Source organism: Triticum dicoccoides, chromosome 4A (assembly GCF_002162155.2).
Source record: "Triticum dicoccoides isolate Atlit2015 ecotype Zavitan chromosome 4A, WEW_v2.0, whole genome shotgun sequence".
Taxonomy (NCBI): Eukaryota; Viridiplantae; Streptophyta; class Magnoliopsida; order Poales; family Poaceae; genus Triticum; species Triticum dicoccoides.
Window position 1 is genome coordinate 612,859,734 of NC_041386.1, and position 27,873 is coordinate 612,887,606.

General features: G+C 45.1%; 3 protein-coding genes across 4 annotated transcripts; 1 reads left to right on the forward strand and 2 right to left on the reverse strand.

The window, feature by feature from the left end:
* Positions 1 to 5,406: 5,406 nt before the first annotated feature.
* Positions 5,407 to 9,105, reverse strand: LOC119287333 (ycf20-like protein). 2 transcript variants are annotated; one of them, XM_037566867.1, is made up of 5 exons: positions 9,017 to 9,105; positions 8,647 to 8,866; positions 6,427 to 6,804; positions 6,035 to 6,337; positions 5,407 to 5,839 (listed from the first exon to the last, which is right to left on the reverse strand). In XM_037566867.1, the coding sequence occupies exons 2-4, from the start codon at positions 8,859 to 8,861 to the stop codon at positions 6,331 to 6,333; spliced, it is 600 nt and encodes a 199-aa protein (XP_037422764.1). In that variant the 5' UTR covers positions 8,862 to 8,866; positions 9,017 to 9,105; the 3' UTR covers positions 5,407 to 5,839; positions 6,035 to 6,330. The 2 variants fall into 2 exon arrangements, with proteins under 2 accessions (XP_037422764.1, XP_037422763.1); XM_037566866.1 differs by lacking the exons at positions 5,407 to 5,839; positions 6,035 to 6,337 and having other exon boundaries at positions 6,344 to 6,804.
* Positions 9,106 to 9,227: 122 nt separating this feature from the next.
* Positions 9,228 to 12,743, forward strand: LOC119287334. The gene is made up of 2 exons (XM_037566868.1): positions 9,228 to 9,504; positions 12,227 to 12,743. The coding sequence occupies exons 1-2, from the start codon at positions 9,286 to 9,288 to the stop codon at positions 12,479 to 12,481; spliced, it is 474 nt and encodes a 157-aa protein (XP_037422765.1). The 5' UTR covers positions 9,228 to 9,285; the 3' UTR covers positions 12,482 to 12,743.
* A 4,105-nt stretch (positions 12,744 to 16,848) lies between these two features.
* Positions 16,849 to 20,336, reverse strand: LOC119289369 (LRR receptor-like serine/threonine-protein kinase EFR). The gene is made up of 2 exons (XM_037568706.1): positions 17,432 to 20,336; positions 16,849 to 17,340 (listed from the first exon to the last, which is right to left on the reverse strand). The coding sequence occupies exons 1-2, from the start codon at positions 20,334 to 20,336 to the stop codon at positions 16,937 to 16,939; spliced, it is 3,309 nt and encodes a 1,102-aa protein (XP_037424603.1). The 3' UTR covers positions 16,849 to 16,936.
* Between the last annotated feature and the right edge of the window lie 7,537 nt (positions 20,337 to 27,873).

Below are 27,873 nucleotides of genomic sequence, written 5' to 3' on the forward strand. Positions count from 1 at the left end.
TGTCTAAGTTTATTTACCTTCTGTTTGTGCCAGACATGTGAGTCCTATGGCTTGGTCATGTGGGCCCGTTTGTGGCAGTGATGCCTTTTGTATTGTTAAACTACTTGTGTTGCTACTGTACTGTGTATCTTGAACCATGCCATGATAGATGTGTCCTAGTTATTGCACACCTAAGTGACTCAATCAAGCATAAAAAATGAAAAGTAAACAGAAAGAAAATACCATACGAATCTTCGGGTAAAATCAATGACATAGGATTAAATTTGCAATACTTATGGCACATCTACACGTGCTTTAGCAAAACTGTATTTATAAAATCGGGCATAAGTCTTTTCTTTTAAAAAAATGTGCATTGATATATATTGATAGTCAAAGTTCTGCATTAAAGACCATGCAAATCAAGAGCGCCTTATATTTTAGGAAGGAGGAAGTGTTCCATAAGGTCAGGACCATGTTCCATGCACCACACATGCACGCAGGGCCGGTCCTGATATTTCAGGGGCCCATGGCGAAACTGCAACCCGGGACCCCTACTATAAAGATCATACTAATAATCTCATTTTTTTAGATTCATTCCTTTACCTAACTTATTATTGTCTATTATTTCAAAATAAAATGAGAATTGTAAATAGTGTATTCCTTTACTTAATTAGACAAATCGAATACCTGATAGAGGGTAAACATCAAGATGAAAGGTTTAAAGTTTAAAAGCTCCATTTGCAACAATAAAAGATCATTTACCTACCCGGCGGCTAGGGGAGCCTGAGTGGCTTTATTATATAACCATGTTTGGATTGAAGTTATGTGTGTATAGCTGAGACCTTCTTCCAATTTTTAAGTTAAATTTGCAGTCATATGATTTGGAGAGAGAATGCAAAGAACGACAATCAAACACATAGCAGGCAACTTTTTCAATAGATAAGGCGATTGGTGTTGTGTCGACAAAGTCCAGATTGAAGTAAGAAATAAAGCAACGGGCACACGAAATTAAAATTTTGTACTGCATCATATGCGAGACCTTCTAGGATCTGACTGCTGCTGCACTATATGAACATGACCGACTAGAAAGAGGAGGTTAGGGATGACCTTATAAGTGGGGTGGCTTCATCTTGCACATGAGAGGCATCTCACGAACGGAGGATAACACAACGGGACCGGGGACCTGGAGGAAGACCAGCCGGCCGCATGACGGAGAGCGATCTACATTGGCGTCGAGACTCGCGATTGGAGCCCTCGCGGGAATAAGATCGTCACGAAGCGGCGAACTCGCCGACGGGAAGAAGGAAAACAGGAATTTCTCCGTGCGTATGCGTCTAGATCGATGCCTCCTTATGGTCTGGGCCATGGGCTCCTTGCGAACCCTGGAGGGGGCCCCTAGATTTCGGGGGCCCTGGGCGGCCGCCCCCCTGCCACCCCCTCAGGGCCGGCCCTGCATGCACGAACATAATTTTGTGTGGGAAAAAGAACTTGCTGGAAAACTCGAAATAAAGCTGCATTTTATACTCGTGTATCATCTGCCATGGAGTAAAGCAAGATGATCAATTTTTTTTGAGTATCAGTACAGACACAAGCGCTCATATACACGCGCATACACTCACCCTATGAAGGCACACACGCACACCCTAACGTCTCCTCCCACTGAAAGCGCATCGCCGGAAATCCTGAAATAAATTCAGGAATAATGCGAGCACCAGGATTTGAACCCTGATGGGTTGGAGATACCACTGTCCACCTAACCAACTCAACCATAGGTTGATTCGCAAGATGACCAATTTTCGTATGTAAATTATGAGGGTTTCTCCCCGCAAAAAAAAAAAAGTTATGAGGCTTTCTACTAAAGATATAGATATGCGTGGCTGACAGAATATTTTCCTGGTAACAAAATCTCAACCTGCCATCAGTACCCGATCGACCTCCTGTGTTTTCACAATGCAAAAGGAAAAATCTTAATTACCCCTAAAAAAAGGAAAAAATCTTAATACATGTACGTCACCAACCCAGGCTTCCCGCAAAAAAAAAAACCCAGGCTATGTGTCCCGTCAAAAAAGAAAACCCTGGCTATGTGCTGCGCGCGTGCGCCGCCGTGTGGCGCGATGGATCTGCTCCCCGAGGACTTGATCGGAGAGGTGGTGCGCCGCCTCCCCGGGCGGAGCCTCGCGATGTCCCGCCGCGTGTGCAGGCCGTGGCGCGCCGTCGTGGACCGTCTCAGGCCGCTCCGGCCGCACATGCTGCCGCACTCCGTCGCCGGCATCATCAGCATTCAGCAACTACTTTGACTTCCCGCGCTTCTTCGTCCGTCCCTCCTGCACGAGGATCGCCGCCGCGTTCGACTCCGTCCAGCGCCGCAAAGACGGCCTGACCACCACGAGTCCACGATCGTCGACCACTGCAACGGCCTCCTCCTCTACGACGACGGCTGGGACTGGACGCAGCTCTACGTCTGCAACCCCGCCACCCGGCGCTGGGCGCTCCTCCCGTCGGTTCCGGGCCTCGATCTCTTCCCAGGTCTGTGCTTCGCCGGCGCCTACCTCGCCTTCGACCCGGCCGTGTCGCTGCACTACGAGGTGTTGTTGATCCCAGACGTGCCCGAGAAAACCACCGACTATGACGAGGAGGACCCGGAGGACTTGATGGAATGGCCACCGTCGTGCCATCAGCTGATGGTGTTCTCGTCGAGGACCGGGAGATGGGAGGAGAGGGCCTTCGTTCGCATAGGCGAGGCGGCGGGAACCGTAGCCGACGTGCGGTCAAATATGGTGGTGGATCACAACTGGAAGACGGGGTATAGCTACGCCGAGTACTGGAGAGGAGCCTTGTACGTGCATTGTCGCGCCGGCGCTTTTGTTTCCAGGTACCTAATTAACTTTTGTTGATGCAAAAAGATCATTTCATTTGAAAGAACTATATCATTTTATTCCTATGTATGTTGTCTTTTTTTCTTCTTTTTTTGCGATTGATCCCTACATATATATATGTTGTCCACTAAAGCTATAGTGGGATGCGCTAGCTCAAGCTGATTAATCCAAGCTCGATATATTGTGTGATGGTTACAGGTTTTGCACTTCCGAATGTAGCTACCAAGTAATCAAAGCGCCAACAAACATGGATGAAAATGAAAACATGCGATCCAACTTCAGAAGATCAGAGAAGGGGATGCATTATGCAAGTTTTCGTGGCCATAGACTTCGAGTGTGGATACTCCTCGAAGAATCACATGGCCTACCAGAGTGGGTGCTAAAGTATGATGTCAGCCTCAACCTTCTTTCCTATCGAATGAACACTTTATATTCTGAGGAGATCAACAGGCCATGGACCGTAGATGATGACGCCAGGGAGAAGCAGGAGAATAATCGACAGAGCGCTGAATGGAACTCTGATAATGATGATGTCCTAGAGTATGGTGAATGTAGCCACGAGCAGCAGAGTCGTGGGGGTTTCCGCTTCCTAGGCTTCCATCCATACAAAGAGGTTGTCTTCTTGAGTCACTCTAATAATGATGTGCTAGTGCCATGCATTCGTAATGCAGTGGCCTGCCATTTGGCAAGCTTGAAGGTTCAACATTTAGGTAGAAACAATCCAAAGGATTTTGCTCATTGGCAAAGCGAAGAAGGATCGTTTATCTACACTCCTTGCTTGCTTGATTTGCTTCCTCAAAGATTTTGATATTGGGTTCAGGTCGATCTCCTTGTTGAAGACGCTTTAATTTTTGCAATCCAAAGATATGGAGCTCTCTATGCCTCAGAAATGATTTCTATAGAATGACGTGCCATTTCTACTAAAATCAAAGACAATGGAACACAAGGGTGAAAATAGTTCCTGATTTGGACGCTCGCTTCAGGATATATTTCGATTTGAAATTTAGAACTCACTGATGGTGACAAGTGATGCACCTCGTGTGCGCCACTTGTTGCCAGCGGTGGCAATTGAAAGTAACATTTGCAAGTGGTACCCTCTAATTGATGATTATGTACTATCTATTTATCGACAAAAGCGAAGTGTTTAATATCAATCTTAAACAATGAGCCCAATGTAGAGTGAAATCGACGAGCGACATCAATGTGCCTATTTTCCGCTTATCTTATGGTTTAATAATAGATGCTTTTGTAGTATTCCCATTTCCCAATATAGGGTTATTCTTGTGACACGAACCTTAACATTATAGCAGGAGATAAAGATGGAAGCGTTTCTCTTCTTCTATTTCTTGTTTGATGATTATAGCCGGACTTGATTAATCCTGCACTGATCACAATCCCGGTAAGAATGTTAGGTCCATGCATGTCCCCCTCCTCCATCGTGCATATGCTTGTGTTGTTCTTTAAGGCACGTCCGTATAGTGGGACACTATTTCCTACTATTTGGTTCAGCAGCAATCTAATTTCCTCCCCCCTTTTCCTTTCCGAAAACCTTGCAGAAAGAACAGACGCTAGCAAATTCCATGATAATTTATCATTGATTGCAATTTTTCTGTTGGTAGCAAATTCCCTGATAATTTGAAAAGGAAACTACTATGAAGTATCTTTGGTCTTGCTGAGATGACAATTGAACCGACCTTGGAGGTGGCGTACGTATGTATGGTAGGACACTGTAACATCTCCCTATGAACTATATGATGGAGCCGCAACCTTGGAGTACCTGATGAAGCATGAAGAGCAGGAGGAGAACATCAGGATCAGAGTGGTGTATCCGATGTTATGTGGAGCTGATGTTTGATTATGCCTGGGATGTTATAACGTTGCTATCATGCTGTATCCCTTGTTTTGTAGCAAGACAACTTTGGACCTTAGTTGAGAGGGTGAGATGAGTGCTTATTACTCCCTCCGTTCCGAATTACTTGTCGCAGAAGTTGATGTATCTAAGACTAAAAAATGTCTAGATACATCCATTTCTACGACAAGTAATTCCGAACGGAAGGAGTAGTTTTTAGTGGTTGGACCTGGTCTGGTAGAATATTGTAACTGGTTTCGTTTCAATGAAATGAAGCTAGGGGTGTGAACCCCTGATTATTGACGAAAAAAACCCACAAATGAACCGACAATATGTATCCATCCCTCTTAACACGCTCATTGTCGTGCACCTAAGCTCTAGGATTTGGGTGTGACAGCTAGGGGTGCAGAGCGGCGCCGATCCGCCCCGCTCCACATGCAAAACAGATTTACTTTACTTATAGTTGCTCCTCTCAGATTTAGTTCAATTTGAACTAATTCTCTACTTATGCGTGACTTTGCAGGATGCCCGCCTGCATCCCTGGTGACAGGGGAGAAAGATTCCCAATGTCGTAGCATTCAACAAGTTCATCTAAAATGAATTATTCAACCAGTTCCATGATAGAAACAATGATTTAACCCTAAAACCATGAATTATTCAACCCTTTTTTTTGCGGGTGATGAATTATTCAACCCTATGGATGCTGGGTACTCTTTTGTGTTCCGTTATCTCTTTTCACAGTAGAACCCGATCCATTTTGGGATTGTATGGAGAGAGAAAAATAAAGAAGCCTACTGGGATTCCATATCTAATACACATGAAAGATTATTTTCGTCATCTCTAAAAACCCACGAACGCACTTCTTACATACAATCAATCTGTCAACCGTAAGCCGCTTGCATATATAAATCAATCCATCAATCATAAGTCGCTAACGGCTAACTACAATCAGTCAACCATAAGCCCGCTTGCAGATACCAGCGGTCTCACAAAACTGAACATCTGACTTGCACCTCGACTTCGCCCTTGCTCCAAGTCAGCGCGTCTTGTGTGGGCCAAGCCTCGTGAAGAACTTCAGGATGTTATCCCCAGGCATGATCACAGGCAAGCCGCACTCTTTTCCCGCTTCCACGCTCTGCAAACAGCAAGGCACGGTACCATTGGTCAGCAGCTGAAGTTTACAAGAGATGACCTTCCAGAATGGTGTCAAAATTCAGAATAAGTTTGGTGTCAAAATTCAGAATAAGTTTGGTGTCAAAATTCAGAATAAGTTGTACAGAGCAGGAGCACAACTTCATACATGAGGAATGCGCCAGCGCCATGATACTACCTTGTGCTCAGAAGCTGCCTGCTCGGCACCATTCCGATGGAGATGATGGTGTGCAGGCTGTCTTGCAGCATGGCAGGATGCCAAGACCAGAGGAGAGAGCGGAGCCTGTCCTAGTGGGAGCAGCACAAGAAGATGCCCGCTGAGGGAGAGGATGACGAGGAGCAGGAGCACAGCTTCATACATGAGGAATGCGCCAGCGCCGTCAGGCTCATCATCGATGCAAATGCGCCATCGGGGTCGTTATGGATGCAGGAGCAGGCGTAATTTGGGCAACATTTGGCGGATGAACCAAGGTACTAAAATCTGGAGCAAAAATTTACCAAAGCCCAGTAAATATATTAATCTCAAAGTTAAGCGGACTACATGATTCAAGGAGTTCATCCACTTCATACTTAAACGAATCCAAGAACAATCCAAGCGTGAGCCCGGCTTTCCAGTAATTGAATATGGAAATCATATTCTTCATCCTGCCAAGAAGCGCAAAGGAAGCCCTGTACATGAGAGCGCCAATAACCTCGACGATGGCAACAGCCAATCCGGCAGAAAGTATGTCCCAGTCGCCTGTTTGCCCGATGACGGTAGCAAATGCCGTGGCACAGTAAAATCCTATCAGAAAGAATAGGATCTTTACTGGAAACCCTCTACTCACTTTCTTCAGCTTGCCAGACAACTTCTTTAAGAAAGATTGAATTGCATTAAACAGCCGAGTGCTATTGCCTGAATTGTCGGGATTGTCGTCTGCCATAGTCTTAATGGCCCATTGCACCACCCTACAGAAAGAACAAAATATTTCCGATAATATGTTATTGAACATTGTCAGAAGAAAGCATGCTGTCTTTCAAGACACAGAACAATAACTCAGGAAAGGAAGGCAGAGGAACACGCAGAGCAGATTATTAGATAAAATACAACTGATAGTGACCTGTTGCAACAAAGACCATCTGATGGCATGAAAAAACACGAGCCCTTAATTAAGACTGAGTTCTTAACCATCTAAAAAAAACTGAATTCTTAACCCATACCACTCACAATGCACTAACCGAGCTAGCACAAATTTGGCTTCATTACCTACAGAAATTTTGAAGTATGCAGCTTCTCTGAAGCTGGAACCGTGCAAGGACCCAGTACTGAATAAACCGAAATCCCACATTCTCTCCCTAGTTGATATTTGATGCATAAGGACATCAACCTTCAGTGAACAGGTTAAATCTAGGATACTTAGGTTAGGCATAACTAATCGCATTATTTAGTAAATTAGCTACCACATCCAAATAGAAGGGTCTGAAATTGTAAGCTCGCTGAACTGAGAGCCTAATGGTAAAAGGGGAGGGTGTATATTGCGTGTGATATATGCATGAAATCGAATTGCTCTCTTCAATGCAATACTTGGCACATTGCCTGCTGGCCATTCAATACACTTGCCTTGCCATTGCAAGTTTGCATCTGAATTCAGTGGTACAATGCATCTAAATTAAACAACCTTTACATCGGAACTGAGCATGAGAAAGACTACCAGTCACTAGGATTTCTAATGAAACCATATAGCATTCGGTTCGAACAAACAAAGTGCTTTAACAATCTCCAGCCATCCTTGTTCTTAGAAAACACAACACCTAATAATTTCCCGGATTTTGCATAAAATTGACTGAATACTAACTACATCAAGTGCAAGATAGACAGTGTCCTGTTCCAACAAAGATATCTATTTTGACCATCTGATGGCACCCCAAAAAATGATCCACTTAAATGAGTTCTGAACCCATACCACTTACAGTGTACTGAATGTGCTAGCACATACTCCCTCTGTAAACTAATATAAGAGTGTTTAGATTACTAACATAGTTATCTAAACGCTCTTATATTAGTTTACGGAGGGAGTATTTAGGATTCGCTACCTACAGAATTCGGGAATTGTGCATCTTCTGTGATGTGGGAACCGTGCAAGTACCGACTAATGAGTAAATCATGCATTCTCTTCCAAGTTGACATTTCAAGCATAAATACATCAACCTTGAGTGAACATGTCAACACTGGAATGCCTAGATTAGGGATAACTAGTTTCCATTATGTATGTTTTCAGTCAACATATCAGAACAGAAGGGAATGAAACTGTACACTCACTGAATTGAGAACCTCATGGTAAATGGGGGAGGGCGTATACTATGTGAGATATGCATGAAATAAAAAATTTCTCTACGGTGTAATACTTGGCACACTGCCTACTAGTGAGTCAATTCACTTGCATTGCCTTGCCATTGCAACGGTGTTCTAAACTTAAGTACTAGTATTTACAGTGAAACCTTGTACTAGTATTTACACTGAAATGACCATCGAACAATCTTCATTGGCGACTAAATAGTCAGTAGTATTTACACTGAAAGCTTGTAGCATACGATTGAAACAAACAAAGATTAACAATCTCCAGCCACCCTACACTGAAGAATTCCTCATTTTTTTACATAAAACTGACTGAATACTGTAATGATAATCGAACAATCTTCATTGGAGAAATCGACACACATCGCACAACTTGCAGGTTTTGTAGCTACTTATTTCTGTATTATTTGGAACGGATATTCTTGGTGTGGTAACACACTAACAGTAAACGCTACCTGGTGCTTCTGCCGAAGGAAGGAGACGCGCGCACCAAGCGGAAGCTCCCCTGATGCTTGTTCCGGCAGCACGCGGCGGCGGCGGCCCCTCTTGGAGCGCAGGAGGACGCGGCAGCAGCGGCGGCGACAAGGTTCCTCGACCTCGAGCACCCCGACCAGCACCGGTGCCCCGGCGGCGACTGGACGGCTCCCTTGCACAGACGGAGAGCGGACATGTGCCCTGCCCAATTCGACCAAAAAATTCTCAGACATCGGAACCAAATCGGACCTGACCAACCGAGCTCATATGTCGGCAGTCTCGATCGGCGGCCACTCACCGAGCTCGCGCCCGAGCGTAAAGAGGGGGAGGGGGGAGGTGCAGGTGGATTACCTCGGAGGAGGCAAGCTCGTCAGGCGGCGGCGGTGTCACCGGCGGCTGTCATCGGCGGGGAGAGATATGGGATGGTTGGTCGGGCTGCGGTGGCCGACGAGGCAGTGAAGGGGAACAGAACTGGGCCAAGCCCACATAGCATCCCATGGGCCAGAGTCTAGCTATATTATTATTAGGCTTCCCGTCGTGGGCCACTCACTGGGCTTCTCCTCTGCTTCTCTCGGCCGAAACCCCAGCTCAGCGAGCAGAGACCCGGCGGCGGCGGCGATATGCAGTTCCTCCGGGGCGTCGGCGGCGGGGGAGGAGGGGCGGGGTCGACGGCGTGGGAGGCGTTCAGGAGGCATTTCTCGCGGAAGCGGGCGGTGGACATCCGGCGGATCAACCCCAAGGTGCCCAAGGAGGAGGCCGTGGCCATCTCCGGCCGCCTCCTCCAGATCCTCGCCGACCACGGGCCCCTCACCGTCGGCAACACCTGGAACCACGCCAAGGTACGCGCGCGTCAACTCACTCGGCTGCCCGTGCGTGTGTCAACGACCTCTAGCTGTTGAGCTCGATGTATTGCTGCAACTTTGTTCGTCCGTGGCCGGCAAATAAATTTGATGCAGTAGTAGTAAGAGCTGATGGAACTGATGCCCCGAAGCAAGTAGTACAGCTTGGCCTCTGCCTGTACTTCCTTCATTGGTCAGATAGATGATGTTTAGACCAGGAAGATTGTAGCTTCTGCCCTCTTTTTAGTGCCTTGGCTTCTTGCATTTGGGCAGCAAATAAAGTAGATAGCTTTACTCTTCTTCGCGCTTAGCCGTGCTCTTGTATATCAACTTTGTCTTGTGATTACAGAGTAGTTTTACCCTTCTTCGCGTTTAGCCATACTCTTGTATTACAGATGTAATATGGTGTATGTTCAACTCAGTGATCTTGCCATGACTATTTGGGTGCTAGTAGGAAATTTCTGCAATTAGGTTTGTAATCAGGCATCTTTTAGTCTGTTGGCACCGAATAAGCTGCTGAATGTGTATGCTATGATAGCCACCTGGTGGTGAGGTAAACAATTGATTCTTGTTCATGCCACTTCTGTTTTAGATGCTCAATGTGTTAGAATAAATCCGAGGCCACCATCGATCATCCGAGGACCAAAGCAATCACACAAGCATAACACCGAGATTTGTTAACGAGGTTCATCGATATGGCTACATCCCCGGGGCCTGACTACGGGCGCTCCTCCCCGTGACACCGTCACAATACCGCACCCCGGCCGCCCGGGCGCCGGCACACGCCACCGGCTCCCCCGCGTGCCCGTGCTATTATGTTGGCATAGGTTACATCGTGTGTCTACCCCCGATATATATGAGAGGCCTAGGATACAAGTGTCCTATTAGGACACAACTCCTACCCTGTATACACACAGTCCAAAACCAAGTCCAATTGTAACCTACCTTGTACAATAATATTCGACATAATTCTAACAAACTCCACCTTGGCGAATATTCTCCACCACCTTGAATTCATCCGTGCGTCGAACCTTCATGTACATGGACTTGAGATACACCATGAGCACCGCTGCTACTCCCAGACTCCATGTGACTCCACCTGCAACTGTAGTCCCTTCTCGTCTTCTTCACAGTCAACACTCGAGCAAAAATTAAGTTCCTCATTACTTTACTTTGTGCTCCCAATTTCCGGAGAATCCGTTCAACGTCATCACACACCGAATACTGTCTGCGTGAAAATGAACAACTCACATATTAGACGCCACATATAAGAGTTATCTGAACTCAACATCACCGCTCTTTCTTGACTGCTTGTCTGAAACTTGAAGGAATTTCACCGTCACCTTGTGTCACCCTCAGTCAAATTCACAGTTGTCTCATCCTTTTTTCGGATAGTCTCTGACTTGTCCCATCGCTATAGCATTCCGCCTCCTTCTGCCTTGTCATCCGCACTTTGCCATGTGCACTGAACACCACAGAATATACGGCCATGTACTCTCTCAGCTTTTGACAATTTTAGACTTTCCGCCACTTTCTCAGATTCTCCATGGTCAACTCCTATCCATCAACTAGCACCGATAGACCCAGTCACCAACTTGAATCCAGTACTCGTCAACACTGCTTCAGCACCCTTGCACACTTTGTCTGATCACACGTATGACCACCAGTGCCTTGGTCTGTCGCTGTGTCCCGTGCTTACCGCACGCCTCGCCGCTATCACCGCGTCGAGCCTTTGCTGTCCTGGTCGAGTCTCCCGGGTAGCTAGCCCACACTGCCTCAACCCCCCACTGCAGAGAACCATCGATCATCACCGACCGATGCCGAGTATCACGCCTCCATCAGACCACTGGTACCCAATCCGATCCACGTGTCTCTCGCTATCCCGCTGAAATAGGCTTCGACTCTCCATGCATTTACGTCGTAGCCCCTCCATCAGCACAGAGTGAAGTCGTCCATCAGACTCCAGCTCCACCTTCAACATGACTCTATGTAGCTGGCCACGCTACCCTGCACCCTGTCGACTTCAAGCTCTCTCATGTGTACACCGCCTTGAATCAATCCTGCGCCATAGTCTTGTCAAAGCCGCACAAGCCCTTAGACCTGCACCACGTGTTTCCACGCCCCAGAAGTCGGTCACCATCAGCATCACACTCCTATGTCGTTGTCGCTGAAATCACCACCATCTTCTGCTTTGACCGACATCCTCGTCGATCCGTCAGACAGTCCAGTCCGACCCAGCCGAAATTATCCGACTGCACCATGCTCCACCCTGCGTCGTGTCCGCCTCGCACATCCGTGCATTGCCTTGACGCCCTGTGTATGCATGATCCTTCCACGACATGCTCTAGACTCCTCCGAGCCTTATGCATACGTCGCCATCCTCGGTTCCCGTCTGACTGCTAGTTGAACCACACCACTGCTGCCATGCCAATCTCCTTAGCGTACGAAGCAAAGAACCCAAAACTAGTCCCTGTAGTCCCTTGTGTACGTGTGCAACCAACTCAAATAATTCCTGTAGTACTTGTGCAATCTCCCAATAACAGTTTAGGACATGCTTATCGCTGCCAGATTTTGAGCTCTTGCAATACTACTGTTTATGTCTATGATGGGATACTACTGTTCATATGTAATCAAGAGCTTGTGATTTGGAGATCATGTAATACCACTGCTTATATCTAATCAAGTGTTTGTGCTGATGCAAATCATCTAACGATGGCGACAGGATGCTGCGATCGATGGCCTGAACAGCAAGACCCACATGAAGATCCTGCTCAAGTGGATGTGGGGGAGGAGGATCATCAAGCTCTCCTGCACGCAGGCCGGCAACACCAAGATGTTCCTCTACTCCCCGTTCACCGCCGACGACGCCGAGGCGGCCGAGGAGCCATCGCCAGCCGAGGAGCAGCCGAAGAAGAAAGGGTGGAAAGGGAAACACCCAAAGTACCAGACCAAGAAACAGCCTGCGGCAGCAGCTTGACCCTGGTCTGCTGAGCATTCTTTCGGGCATTTTCCCGCTGCTGTTGGCTTTTCTGTTTTACTTAGCACGGAAGAGTTCACCGCCATATCTGTTTGACAACAAAACATATATTTTGTGATGGACCATTTGGGTGGGCACAAATTACGCTGGCAGGCCGATTTGTTCGGCTCTGTGTTGTAGACTCTGTCTGGTAGAATAATGATGACACGATAATCTAGTATAGTGTCAAAAATCGTCTTACATCGTGGGACGGAGGGATCTATGAGCCTTGAGATGCATTGCCTCAGATTTGTGTGACTGCATTGGTGAGGCCAGAAAGGAGGATGAGTTTTTTTTTTTTTTTGAAACAAAAAACGAGGATCGGTTAGGGTAAGGTGAATGGCTGGGTGGAATGGGTTCTTCCTCTTTATGTGTACAATGTGCATCCGTTTGCTTCTCTAGGGAGTTTGATTTGTAAGTACCTCTTTCCAATATTTTTTTTCTTTTTTATGAAACCATTCCCTTCCTTTTACCGTTACAAGCAAGGGGTGCACCGCTCCCTTTGGTCACATGCTAGATGATAGACGGCAAGGGATTCATTGGATTGGAGCCAAAAATTTGGTAAGGCTCTGACGTAATTTGATTAGAAGATTTGCCAAAAATTAGAGCCTAACAAATCGGCTGCTATTTTATTAGGGTTGCCAAAAGAATGCCTCCAAACCAAACCAAGCAGGCTGTAAGTGCTTTGGGTACTGCTAAATCCATGGCGTGTGTGCAAATTATGAGTGCCACGACTTGTTTTTTGTGTACAGTACAATGTGCATACCGTTGCTTCTGTAATTTTTGTGGGGGTAAAATAGCTAGGGTACAACCACAAATTCGTCACACGGCAAGGGGTTGACTGGTTTGGAGCTAAAATTTGGCAAAACTCTGACGTAATTGTGAAGAATTAACAATTGTGGCTAGTGCTTTTGAGGGAAGGCCAACATTTGACAATTTTGGACAAATTGCAAAAAAATTAGCCTAAGAAATCGGCTGCCAATTTATTTACGGTTGCCAAAAAAGTTTCCAGGAGAGACAGAGATGATGGCCTTCCCGGTGCTCCTGCTCCTCCTCGTGGTGGTGGTGGCCGCGCCGGAGCTCTGCGCCGCGCAGAGCCCCATCTTGCGGCCGCCGTCGCCCGGCGCGCCCACCGCATCCCCGCTCCTCCGCCCCGACGCCGACTGAGACGACGACAACGGATCCGCTGCGTCCCCCGCCCCAGCGCGCTCGCCCGACGAGGACAAGGCGGCGGCGGCCTCCCCTCTGGCGCCCACCGACACGTCCCCCGCCGAGGCCCCCTCCTCCGTGCACTCGCCGGCGCCATCGTCGGCCCTGCACTACGCCGCCACTCCATCCCCAGCCCCTGCCCTTGCCCCTGCCGCCGACAAGGAAAGCGACGACGATGACGGTTACAGCGAGAAGAAGACGAAGGAGAAGGCCCCGGCGGCGATGGAGGTAAAGGCCGGCAGTGGCGGCACGGAGGAGCAGCCACACAAGGTGGCGGATGTGGCGGAGATGAGCGGCGGGACAAAGGCGGGCATGTTCCATTTTTCTTCCTTTTACCACTACAAGAAACAGGTGTACCGCCATGAATGCTGCGTGTTCCTAGAGGATGGACGCTCAAATTTGGTAAAGCTCATAGTTGAACATTTGGCAAAAATAAATAAATTTGAGGATCAACATTTGGCAATTTTGGTTAGTGTGTGATTGCTACAGTTGCCAAATATTTTTATATCAACAGGGAGAACAATGGCACAAGAAACTAAAGAGACAAAAAAACTGCTTTAGCCGCATCGTATTTAGGGTTCATATTTTGACCATAATTTTAACTAATAAAATATAAGTTACACGTAGTAATTCATATCATCGCAAACTATGTTCAAATACGAGTATAATGATATAACTTCTCGTGACATGCATTAACATTTTGCTACTTACTTCTATGATTAAAAGTTAGCACAAAATACGAAGAAGACTAATAAATTAGGACGAAGGTAATACTCCCTCCCTTTCTAAATATAAGTCATTTTAGAGATTATAATATGGACTACATATGGAACAAAATGAGTGAATCTGCACTTTAAAATATGTCTATATACATCCATATGTAGTCTATATCGAAATGTCTAAAAAATACTTATATTTGGAACGGATGAAGTAGGTAAAGAGGGAGGCTCCTCAGCGACAACCGAAACACGAGATCTTTAATAATTATGGGTGTGTCTAGGGTTCATCTAGATGTGACATAAGCAAGTTCCCTCTTTGTTTGTCATTGTTTGTTGTTTAGGGAAAATCTACTATTCTTTTCGCCTCTAATATACGTGCTCCCTCCATCTATATATATAGAACCTAATACGTTTTTCGAGGTTCACTTTGACCATGGATTAGAGCAGTAATATATGACATGCGTGTTACACAAAGCATACCGTTACATTCATATGTGAAAGAAGTTTCTAATGATATAATTTTTATATCGAACATCTCATGGATTGTTAATCTTGTCAATGGTCAACCTCGAAAACTGTATTAGGCCCTATATATATGGTTGGGGGGGAGTACGCAAAGCATGGTATATGGGTCGGTCGGTCATGTTTTCTTCTCTTCCTTTCTAGCCGAAGTCGGAATAGGGAGGCGATCTTCTTCCACCGATCTCCACCGGTCAGGGCGTTGGCCCCGTCTCCCTCCGGCTGCTGCTCCGGCGGTAGGAGGGAGGGGGCGGGGGGGTGGGGGTTGAATTTGTAGGCCGTGGTGCGTCGTTAGGGTGGTGGGAGCGGTGCCCGGCCGAATAAATTTGCCTCAACTCCACTCCCACACCGGCCGTGTCCTTTATGGCAGCGTCTTGGAGTTGATGCAAATTTTGGTTTCTTAAAACCAAGATTACAGGGGTTTACCTCAAGCTTAACCTTAGAATTTTTTTCGAATGGGTCGGTTGATAGGTTACATCGTCATGGTTTACATGATACTCTGAGAAAAGGAACCGATAGAAGAACTATTTTTCTCAAAAGATGTTTCTTACGTTAAATAGTAGTCTAACATACCTCTTTGCATCGCTTTCGTTTTTTTGGACCATATGGCCGGCTTGCCTTGTTCTCTGGACGACTTTGCCTGAATAAAATTGGGCAAAGAGTAGGAAATACCTCTCGACCACTGGTCGAGGAGGCAGAAGCAGATGGCCAATTAACAAAGTATTACACTGCAAATCCGAGCATATATAATGATGTAAAGTATGTTGATACATAGAGTCATCACAATAAAGTGTTGTTACAGTACAATTACTCAATTTCATCTATTAAGGAGTGGAGGCTTCAATCTTGTTGAGACAGCCGAGCAGCTGGCATCACGTTATCACAAACTAAACTAGTAGGTATTTCCTTCCCGTCAGCCCCACACGGACCGGTCTCGGCAAGATGTTTCGTATCTAGTTTAGTACAACGTGTTTTAATCATAGCCCACGCTTCTCGGGCACCCTCTTGACAGGCCGAGACTTTCCACACTTGTAATCGGCATAGAGCCCCTTTCAAATGATCAGCGAGCTCGGACATTCCTTCAGTGATGTTTTTGTCCGGCCATAAAGTCTTAAATACGCAGTTCATGGATATTCAAGATCGCTCGTGCAGCTCTTTAATACGTCTTCAATGTATCTATGATCAGGAGCCCCTTTCAAATGATCGGCAAGCTCGGACATTCCTTCACCGTATGCCCAAAATATTCATACCATGTTTACAATACGATTTTGGTGCACTTTCATATGATCAGGAGCCCTATAGGAGATGTCAGCGATGTCTTTGACAAATCTCTGCCTCCAGGAGGCGTGGGGGTGATGTCTCTAAAGTAATTGTTGTTGCATCTCTAAAGCAGACCACAGTTACTTTAGAGATGCGCGAAAGAATGCACAGAAAAACAGCATTCCAAACGTGCTATTCGATGAAGGTAATATCTATCACCCTTGAGATGCGTTGTCTGGGGTTTGTGTGATTGCACTATGTAACCGGGGTGAGACAATGGGCTGAGCCAAAGGTATCTCCAGAAAGACGAAAATGGTGTGCTTGGTAGCCTGCTTACAGGCCAAACAGGCCCACGCGGGATGAAACTGTGATGTTTGTCTGCCCGCATATTTATGACGGTTTTCTGTCCTCAGTGTTCAGTGTTTTCTGCAAAAACCTTGAAAATTTCTGGCGCCGTAAAGTGGCACTATTTGGTGAATTTGACTCCAAAATTGTGATATTATGAACAACTCATACATGCACAATATCTCCCGTGCATGGTAGAAAATCCACTCCCTATAGTACCGAGGGTGTGGCGCGTATAGCTACCGGGAAGTACAGTCACGATACAATCTCCTCCTATGCCCATATGCATACCATGCATTCTAACACAACACTGTTATGAAATCAAGTAATAATACACCGTTATGAAACCCAAACAAAGAACTAACTAACATTGAGCCAGTTCCAGTGACGGCATGGTAGCAGAGTAACTCTTCATGATGTTCTCGAGCCTCACAACCACGTCTGTCATGCTTGGCCTCTGGTCAGGTGATTCACTCGAACACATCAGACCCAGTTCGAATATTGGCACAAGCAAGTCACTGCTCGTGCACGCCAATGAAGTGCCGGTCTGGTGATTTAAGCAAAAAATTATTTCCTCAGCTTGAGCTATCTTAACGTCCAAAATGCCAGTAAGGTTTGCTGAAAATGCTTGCCAAACCCATTGCCTAATGCTCAATTCTCCCCCAAACATGGCATCTGTGGGTCTTTTCCCTGTGAAAACTTCAAGCAGTATTATTCCAAAGCTAAACACATCGCTCTTTCGTGATGCTTTCCCCATGAATGCGTATTCTATTGAAGAATGAAAAATATTTGTTATGATAGAATCTAACAACACATAACTTGACAAACTAGGTGTTCAAAGAGTTATCGATGCAAGTACCTGGTGCCATGTATCCAATAGTCCCTGGCATACTCTCTGAAATCAAGGAGTTGTCATATCCAACAAGTAATCTTGCAATGCCGAAGTCCGCAACATGCGCCACCATCTCATCATCGAATAGCACGTTTTTAGGTTTGAGGTCGCAGTGCAACACAACTTGATGATGATGGTGGTGCAGATACTCCATTGCTTTTGATACACCAAGCATAATATCCAATCTCCTGATAAATCCTATCGATTCTCCATTTTCAGAGTGCAAATGTACATCCAAGTTACCTTTGGGCATGTACTCAAGTAGTACTGCTCTGAATTCAAAGTTGGAGCAAGTACTTAATATCTGTATCAAGTTGCGGTGCCGAGCCATCCTTAGCACTTGACATTCTGCATCAAAGCTCCTCACAGCCTGCTCGACATGCATGTTGAGCACCTTTATCGCAACCTCCAAACCATCTTGTAATTTGCCCCTGAAAACTTTTCCAAAGCTTCCAACTCCAAGTAGGTTGTCCTCGCTGAAATTTTCAGTGGCACGAACAATCTCGAGATAGGAAACTTGTCTATGACTGATAATATTATCCATGCCAATGGAAGTCGTAACTTGTAGCTGCTTTTTACTTTTCTTCATGATCATTAGGTAAATGAGAATTGCTATAGCTCCTACAGTTACCAAGATAGCTGGGAGAACAATCCTTAGCAAGTGTCTCTTGTTTTTGTAGGAAGTGTCTAGGCAAGGCAAAAATCCTAGACGTGAGGCACCACACAGCCCAGCATTTCCCATCAAAGATAATTTTGCACTGGTGTTTAAGAAAATACCTCCACTTGGTATCTCACCTTGGAACTCATTGAAAGAAAGGTTCAACCTAGTCAGTAAAGTAAAGTTGGCTAAATACTTTGGAATGGTACCAGAAAGGTTGTTACAAGATAGGTCCAACTGTGTTAGAACGATTAACTCCTTGAACGAGCCATCGATTGAACCTGTGAGTGTGTTGTGTGATAGGTTCAGGAAGCTTAATAGTCCAAGATTCCCGTATGAAGTTGGAATACTACCAACCAAGCTGTTGGCTGATATATCTAGAATGTATATTTGCTTCATGGAATCAAGATTAGAGGGCAGTGCACTTGTAAAGAAGTTGTGAGATAGATCTAACACACGAAGGTTACTAAGATGAAACAATCTTTCAGGTATTGCTGACGAGAGATGATTATCTGCAAGCGACATAAATTCTAGGTTACTTAGGTTACCGATGCCATCCGGAATGGCGCCAGATAATTTATTGCCCTGGAGGGATAGCCTGTGCAATCTTGTCAAGGCACCAATCTTTAACGGGATTGGGCCAGACAGCTTGTTACTAGAAAGGTTTAGCTGCTCAAGATTCTCCAATAATGCAATGTGTGCTGGGATTATGCCGCTTAGTTGGTTCTCTGCAAAGGACATTACCCTAAGACCACTTAGATTTGATACTGTCACTGGAAGAGCCCCGGTTAAATGATTCCCGGCTGCACTGAGGTATGTCAATTGTGTGGAGAGGTTACCAATATATGCAGGAATGTTTCCAGTGAAGGAGCAATAAAACATGGCAAGCAATCGGAGTTGTCTACAGTTTGACATAGTGGCCAAGAACTCAAGGGTCCCATTGAACTGATTCATTCCAATATGGAGACGGTTAAGGTACCTGAGGTTCCCAATAGTTTCGGGGAAAGATCCAGTTAATTGGTTCCAATCAACTAGCAGATCAGATAGTTGGGATAGGTTGCCAAAATTAGCTGGAAACGGACCTGTTAGTTTGTTTGATGTAAGACGTAAATCTGTGAGCTGACTCATTTCCCCTAGCTCGGCTGGAATATTTCCGCTTAGGTTGCAGAATGAGAGGTCAAGAAGACGGACAAGAGTAAGATTTCTGAGCACACCTGGAATTGACCCGCTAACATCGTCGTTGCCACCTATAGTAAGAAAAGTGAGTCGTGATAGTTGAGCGAGCCATTCTGGGATATTGTCCACAAAGGAGTTTCCAGCTAGAGAAAGTAGCACTAGTAACTTGCAGGATACAAGGCTTGAGGGAAATTGACCTGTGAAACTATTGAGACCAATGAAGAAGACAGTTAACATGGGCAACTTAAAGCTTTCATTGGTAGGGATTGTTCCTATGAAGTGGTTAGATGTGAGGACAAGCACGTCAAGTCTAGACTTGTTGAATATGGTTAGAGGTACTAGTCCGGACAGCTGGTTATATTCAAAGTTGACCCATTCAAGCATGGGACATGCGGCAATACCTTGTGGTATTGGCCCAGATAGACTGTTGTTTTGGAAGTCAAGATGGGTTAATAAAGGCGTGTTGTTGAAGAACTGGTCTGGTATGAGGCCACTTAACTGGTTCAGCCCGAGATGTATCCTCCTCATGCTGTTCAAGTTGTGGAGGAGTTGATCTGGGATATGTCCGGAGAGAGCATTTCGGCGTAGAGAAAGGCGTTGAAGCTTTGTGAGGTTTCCTAGGGTGTCGGGGATGGCGCCTGAGAGGCGGTTAGAGCTAAGATCAAGATCGGTGAGGCGACGTAGTCGGCCTATATCGGATGGGATGGTGCCCGTGATCTCTGTGTTTGAAAGAGTGAGGACGGCGAGGAAAGAGAGGTTACCGAGATGAGGAGCGATCTCTCCATGGAGAGGAACGTCTGCCAGCACAAGAGCAGTGACGCGCTGCCGGCGGCGGCTGCAGGAGACGCCAACCCAAGAGCAGAAGGATGTGCCGGCTGTCCAGTTCCTAGACAGAAGGCCAAGCGGATCGGAGAGCCCGGCTTTGAAGGCCACCAGAGCTGAAAGGTCAGAGTCGTTGCTGGAAGCAGCAGCCACGCTCGTGATCACAAGAAGAGAGATGGAGAGTAGCATGATGGGACAACGTAACGGATGGGCCATGCTGCTAGCTAGCTAGAGTGGTGCTCACAGAGGACTAGTAATTTGGTACTACCATCCATAACCATAAGCCAGCTGCTCTCTACTTAAGTAGTACTGCAGGTTAGAAGAACCCAGCAGCTTCATAGACTTGATGACAACCCGTTTCAGACATGGCGCCGGGTCTTCCCCGTTACGCACGCTGCCTCGAAATCTCCTAAGACGCATTCAAATGAGTGAATTCGTCAAGGCCAGTACTAGGCGCCGGCCGGCCGGCCAAAATTTGAGCCGGTCACTGCGCGTACGTCCGATGCACTTTTTCTTAACCTTCTGATTAATTAGCTTCGTCCCAAGAAGTCAAACCTACAGGGAAAACTTGATACAAATAAGGGGGCACTACTGGAATTTTCCTTTTTGCCGAGTGCATTATGTCAGGCACTCGGCAATAGTATCTTTGCCAAGTACCTAACTCGGTAAAAACGTGAAACACGGCAAACAGGCACTTTGCTGAGCGTCGTGGATAAAACACTGGGTAAAACAACAAAACACAGCAAACAGGGTTGTTCATTTTGACGGGACGGACAATTTTCATGTTGAAAACTTTTTCATTTTAGGCCATATTAATTACACTTTTTGGTATGCTAAATATTAATATAGTCTCAAATAACCAAGGTGATGACCATATTCATTGCATAGTTTATTATAATGTTTCCAAATTAGACATATAGGTGCATCTTGACATTACAAACAATGCTGTGTCAAGTACAGTTTCCTACTTTTTTCTACAAAGAAATCAATTTTCATTTTTGAAGTGTCAAAACTGGGTGTTTTTTTGTGAAGCAACTACAAAAATCAGGGTGCAAAATGGCACCACTCGAATTAGCACACTAAGTAGACCATATTTTATGCACAATTCCCAAGTTTCATGGATTTTCTAGTTTTCCAGCTACTTTCGCACATTTAAATGACTTTATGTCAATTTCTCAAAAGTAATTCAATATTGAACTGCAAGTGTGTAATAGCTCAGTCATAAAAAAATGAGAAAAGTATATTTTTCATCCCTCAATTCTTCGTGAAGTCTAGATTTGGTCCCTTAACTTCAAAACCGGACAACTTGCATCTTTAACTACTGAAACCGGACAAGATTCATCCCTAGTCACGGTTTTTGACCGGTTTTGGTGTTGTCACACCCCGGTTTTGACCGTGCCGACTCAAATCCGCGTACATTTTCTAATTCCGCTTAATGTTTTCAAATTCGGGTACTTTTTCAAATACGTGAACTTTTAAAAAAATTGTGTACTTTTTCCAAATCCGCGTACTTTTTCCAAGTACACATATTTTTTAAATCCGCGTACTTTTTTAAAGTTCATGTGGTTTTTTCAAATTCGTGTAATTTTCTAAAATTGACGTACTTATTCATATTCGCGTACATTTTTTTGGATTTGAAAATTTTATGCGAACTGAAAACGTACGCGGATTTGAATTTCTTTCACGCAAAATAGAAAAAAAATGTGTGGAGTTGAAAAATTATGTCAACTTGAAACAAGTATCTGAATTTCAAACAAAGTTCATGGATTGGAAAAGGAACATGGATTAAAAAAATACACCAACTTTACAAAGTATGCGGATTTGAAACAAATACGCGAAATTCAAAAACACTTCATAGATTTGAAAAAAAATACTTGGATTTGATAAAATCACACGAACTTGAAAAAATACACTGATTTGAAAACAGTACACAAATTTCAAAAAGTTCATGGATATGAAAAAATTAGACGAATTTGAGTCAGCACCGGTCAAAACCGGGGTCAGTCAGCACTAAAACCGGTCAAAATCGAGAGCAGGGACGAACCTTGTCCGGTTTCGTTAGTTGGGGGTGCAAGTTGTCCGGTTTCGGAGTTGAGGGACCAAATTTAGACTTCACCTAAAGTTGAGGGACGAAAAATATACTTTTCTCTAGAAAAATAGCAAAATAAATATTTTTAGATAGACATAGTCATTATATGGGAGAACCACTTAGAGTTTATTTGTGAGATTCAACCCCTTGTGATGAATAGCCATGTTGACCATTTTGACCCCATTTTGGAAAAAATGAAACAAAAATAATACAAGTTTAAAAAATGCAATTCTTTCGCATGGAGTCCTTTTATGTGTACTAGTTGCGAGGAAAAATACCAAACTTTCAATATAATAAATTTGAAAAAAAAATCCTTAACAAAACGGGCTATCGTGTATAAACATTCATGGCTTTCAAGTCAAAGGACCAAGGTGATGGTCATATTCATTGCATAATTTATTACAATGTCCCCAAATTAGACGGATAGGTGCATCTTGACAACACAAACAATGTTGCCAAATAGAGTTTCCTACTTTTTTGTACAAAAAATGGTTTTCATTTTCTAAGTGTCAAAAATGGGTGTGTGTTTTAAGCAAGTACAAAAATTAAGGTGCAAAATGGCGCCACTCCAATTATCACAGTAAGTAGACCATATTTTATGCACAGTTCCCAAGTTTCATGAATTTTCTAGTTTTCTAGCTACTTTCGCACATTTAAGTGACTTTATGTCAATTTCCCAAAAGTAATTCAAAATTGAATTGCAAGTGTGTGATAGCCCAGTAATAAAAATTAGCAAAAAATATTTGTAGGTACACAAGTAGTCATTATATGGGAGAACCACTTAGTGTTTTGAGAGATTCAACCCCTTGTGATGAATAGCCATGTTGACCATTTTGACCCTGTTTTAGACAAAATAAAAGAAAAAGAATACATGTTTAAAAATATGCAATCCTTTCGTATCGAGTCCTTTTATGTGTACTAACTGCGAGGAAAAATACCAAACTTTCAATATAACTAATTTGAAGAAAAAAATCCTTCACAAAACGGGCTGTCGTGTATGAACTTTCGTCACTTTTAAGTCAAATGACCAACGTGATGGCCATATCCACTGCATAATTTATTATAATATGACCAAATTAAACATACATGTGCATATTGCCATTACAAACAATATTGTCAAATGGGTTTTCGAACTTTTCTGTAAAAGAATTTTTTTTTCATTTTTGAAGTGTCAAAAATGGTTTTTTTTTGTGAAGCAAGTACAAAAAACAATGTGCAAAATGGTACCATTCCAATTTTCACAGTAAGTTGACATTATATTATGCTTAATTCCCATGTTTCACGAATTTTTTGGATTTCTAGCTACTTTCACAATATAAATGACTTTATGTTGATTTTTTTTTGAAAGATCCAGCATCGCTGGGATTCATTGATAATAGCAGGAAGCAACGGAAAACAACAAGGTGATGAAGGTCCTAGGACCAGAGGATCCGAAGATCAAAGAAAAAAAGAAAAACAGCAGCCTAAAAGCTGCAACACCACACTCCATACAAACCATACTAGGCAGCGCAGCTCCGACTCCGACGATGAACTACTAAGGAAACTGGGCAGGAATGGCGTCATGGAGGGTCGCCGAACGAACCACCTGTCACGCATCATCGTATACCACCGGCCCCCATCGCGGCTTCGACTTCACAGCAACAGACAGTCGAGGCACCCCCTCGGACACGCCGGAGAAGAAGAGCCGACTACCACAACCAGAGCCACACCTCCAACATTGCTCACCGCCGTCACCGTTGCCACAGAAGCCACCGTGCACGTCCAGTCGTAGGAAGCACCACAGGGATCAAAGTCTTCAAGACGGCGTCCTAAAGAGGGGAACGACGTCGAAGACGGCGCCACCGCCCGACCCTGCAGCAGGATCTAGGTTTTCACCCGAAGTACTTGATCTGGGAGATCTGAGTGTGAGACTTCGAATGACGCCTCCAAGGAGGATAGCGACGCCCACAGGCGCCGTCGCCGCCGGCTGGCCAGAACCGGCCAGGCTTTCACCCCGAGCAGCCACTCCCACGCAGCAGGCCAAAAATGACCCGTGCCTCCACTGGGCCGCGCATCCCACACACGGCAAGCGCGCCATCGCTATGTCGGGCCACCACCAAGCCTCCCCGACGACGGGCCTGCAGAGACCAGAACGGGTCCTGCACTCCGCATCCAAACCGCGGCCGGAGCCTCGCTGCTCCAGCACCGCCTGCGCTCGCGAACTGGACGTGGTCACCACGCGCCACCACGCCGAGATCCACGCAGCCTGGAGCCCTCCTACCCCTCACGCCTCCTACACGCCACGCAACCACGCAGCCTGGAGCTCCAGCACCGACTTTATGTTGATTTTTTTAACCAGGTCTTGTCCGAGAGCAACACTCGGTAAAGTGTGCATGTCTCTGATTGGTTGGAAGTCAGTGTCACGGATCGATGACATGGCAAGCAGGTAGCCACACATCTCGTATCTCTTGCGCGCGCGCGCGCGCGAGAGAGAGAGAGAGAGAGAGAGAGAGAGAGAGAGAGAGAGAGAGAGCATCTTATTACATTAGAGAGATGCTCCCATATTTATTTCATATTTTTTGATAACTTTTAAACCATTAAAAGTTTAGCGACCCTTAATTAGTTCTGTGACAAGCTATGATAGACACAGTTTTACCTATATATATATATATATATATACACACACGGTGGTGCTATTTTGAGCGAGCGCGCAGAATGAGCTTAGCATACGCTCCGGTCGGTCCTAATTATGCGGACGGGTCACGCGGAGAAGGGCTGCTCTACACCACTAATTTATTGAGGGTAACGGTCTATACAAGAAAAAGTAATGCATTTAATTTTGTTACCATGTGTGGTTCACTCCATCCCGATTCTGAGGTGACTATTCATTGATAGTAGTAATAAGGATAGTGTACATGGTAATGGACAAAGATTCTTTACTAGGGAAAGGGTTATCGATGGTTTGATCCCACAATATAGTAAAACCTTGTTAACATATAGTGACGAATTACTGCATGCTCACTAATTGGCAGCAGTAAAAAGGATGGAGTGGATGGTAATGAAAAAAATACCAACAAAAAATTAGAGATGCTTCGATTCTGCGCATGGTAAACCAAGTACCACTGCGATGTGAACTAGATTATTGACTCTAGTGCAAGTGGAAGACTGAAGGAAATATGCCCTAGAGGCAATAATAAAGTTATTATTTATTTCCTTATATCATGATAAATGTTTATTATTCATGTTAGAATTGTATTAACTGGAAACATAATACATGTGTGAATACATAGACAAACAGAGTGTCACTAGTATGCCTCTACTTAACTAGCTCGTTGATCAAAGATGGTTAAGTTTCCTAGCCATTGACATGGGTTGTCATTTGATTAACGGGATCACATCATTAGCACCCGATCGTTTAGTATGTTGCTATTTCTTTCTTCATGACTTATACATGTTCCTATAATTATGAGATTATGCAACTCCCGTTTACCGGAGGAACACTTTGTGTGCTACCAAACGTCACAATGTAACTGGGTGATTATAAAGGTGCTCTACAGGTGTCTCCGAAGGTACTTGTTGGGTTGGCGTATTTCGAGATTAGGATTTGTCACTCCGATTGTCGGAGAGGTATCTCTGGGCCCTCTCGGTAATGCACATCACTTAAGCCTTGCAAGCATTGCAACTAATGAGTTAGTTGCGGAATGATGTATTACGGAACGAGTAAAGAGACTTGCCGGTAACGAGATTGAACTAGGTATTGAGATACCGACGATCGAATCTCGGGCAAGTAACATACCGATGACAAAGGAAACAACGTATGTTGTTATGCGGTCTGACCGATAAAGATCTTCTTAGAGTATGTGAGAGCCAATATGAGCATCCAGGTTCCGCTATTGGTTATTGACCGGAGACGTGTCTCGGTCATGTCTAGTTCTCGAACCCGTAGGGTCCGCACGCTTAACGTTTCGATGACAGTTATATTATGAGTTTATATGTTTTGATGTACCGAAGGTTGTTCGGAGTCCCGGATGTGATCACGGACATGACGAGGAGTCTCGAAATGGTCGAGACATGAAGATTGATATATTGGAAGCCTATGTTTGGATGTCGGAAGTGTTCCGGTGAAATCGGGATTTTACCGGAGTACCGGGAGGTTACCGGAACCCCCCGGGAGGTTAATGGGCCATAGTGAGCCTTGGTGGAAGAGAGGAGAGGCGGCCAGAGCAAGGTCCACGTGCCCCTCCCCCCTAGTACGAATAGGACAAGGAGAGGGGGGCGGCGCCCCCCCCCCCCCCTTCCTTCTTCTCCTCCACCTCTTTCCCCCCTCCACTCCTATTCCAACTAGGAAAGGGAGGGAGTCCTACTCCCGATGGGCACGTGGTGCGCCCCCTCTCCTGGCCGGCCGCACACCCCCCCTTGCTCCTTTATATACGAGGGCAGGTGGGCACCCCAAAGACACAACAATTGATCATTGATCTTTTAGCCGTCTGCGGTGCCCCCCTCCATCATAGTCCACCTCGATAATATTGTAGTGGTGCTTAAGCGAAGCCCTGCGTCGGTAGAACATCATCATTGTCACCACGCCGTCGTGCTGACGAAACTCTCCCTCAACACTCGGCTGGATCGGAGTTCGAGGGACGTCATCGGGCTGAACGTGTGCTGAACTCGGAGGTGCCGTGTGTTTGGTACTTGATCGGTCGGATCGTGAAGACGTACGACTACATCAACCGCGTTGTGCTAACGCTTCCGCTTTCGGTCTACGAGGGTACATGGACAACACTCTCCCCTCTCGTTGCTATGCATCACCATGATCTTGCGTGTGCATAGGAAAATTTTGAAATTACTACGTTCCCCAACAGTGGCATCAGAGCCAGGTTTTATGTGTAGATCTCATATGCACGAGTAGTGAAGGAAATATGCCCTAGAGGCAATAATAAAGTTATTATTTATTTCTTTATAATCATGATAAATGTTTATTATTCATGCTAGAATTGTATTAACCGGAAACATAATACATGTGTGAATACATAGACAAACAAAGTGTCACTAGTATGCCTCTACTTGACTAGCTCGTTAATCAAAGATGGTTATGTTTCCTAACCATGAACAATGAGTTGTTATTTGATTAACGGGATCACATCATTAAGAGAATGATCTGATTGACATGACTCATTCCATTAGCTTAGCACCCGATCGTTTAGTATGTTGCTATTGCTTTCTTCATGACTTATACATGTTCCTATAACTATGAGATTATGCAACTCCCGTTTACCAGAGGAATACTTTGGGTACTACCAAATGTCACAATGTAACTGGGTGATTATAAAGGAGTACTACAGGTGTCTCCAAAGGTACATGTTGGGTTGGCGTATTTCGAGATTAGGTTTTGTCACTTCGATTGTCGGAGAGGTATCTCTGGGCCCTCTCGGTAATGCACATCACTTAAAGCCTTGCAAGCATTGCAACTAAATGAGTTAGTTGCGGGGTGATGTATTACAGAACGAGTAAAGAGACTTGCCGGCAACGAGATTGAACTAGGTATTGGAATACCGACAATCAAATCTCGGGCAAGTAACATACCGATGACAAAGGGAACGACGTATGTTGTTATGCGGTCTGACCTATAAAGATCTTCGTAGAATATGTAGGAGCCAATATGGGCATCCAGGTCCCGCTATTGGTTAT

Excerpts from the sequence above, each read along its gene's own strand:
- LOC119287333 (XM_037566866.1), bottom strand. The coding sequence starts at position 8,861 with ATGTCCGCTCTCCGTCTGTGCAAGGGAGCCGTCCAGTCGCCGCCGGGG. Across the intron at positions 6,805-8,646 it reads TCCTTCGGCAGAAGCACCAG|GGTGGTGCAATGGGCCATTA; the intron begins GTAGCGTTTACT and ends TTCTTTCTGTAG.
- LOC119287334 (XM_037566868.1), top strand. The coding sequence starts at position 9,286 with ATGCAGTTCCTCCGGGGCGTCGGCGGCGGGGGAGGAGGGGCGGGGTCG. Across the intron at positions 9,505-12,226 it reads ACACCTGGAACCACGCCAAG|GATGCTGCGATCGATGGCCT; the intron begins GTACGCGCGCGT and ends CGATGGCGACAG.
- LOC119289369 (XM_037568706.1), bottom strand. The coding sequence starts at position 20,336 with ATGGCCCATCCGTTACGTTGTCCCATCATGCTACTCTCCATCTCTCTT. Across the intron at positions 17,341-17,431 it reads TATTGGATACATGGCACCAG|AATACGCATTCATGGGGAAA; the intron begins GTACTTGCATCG and ends ATTCTTCAATAG.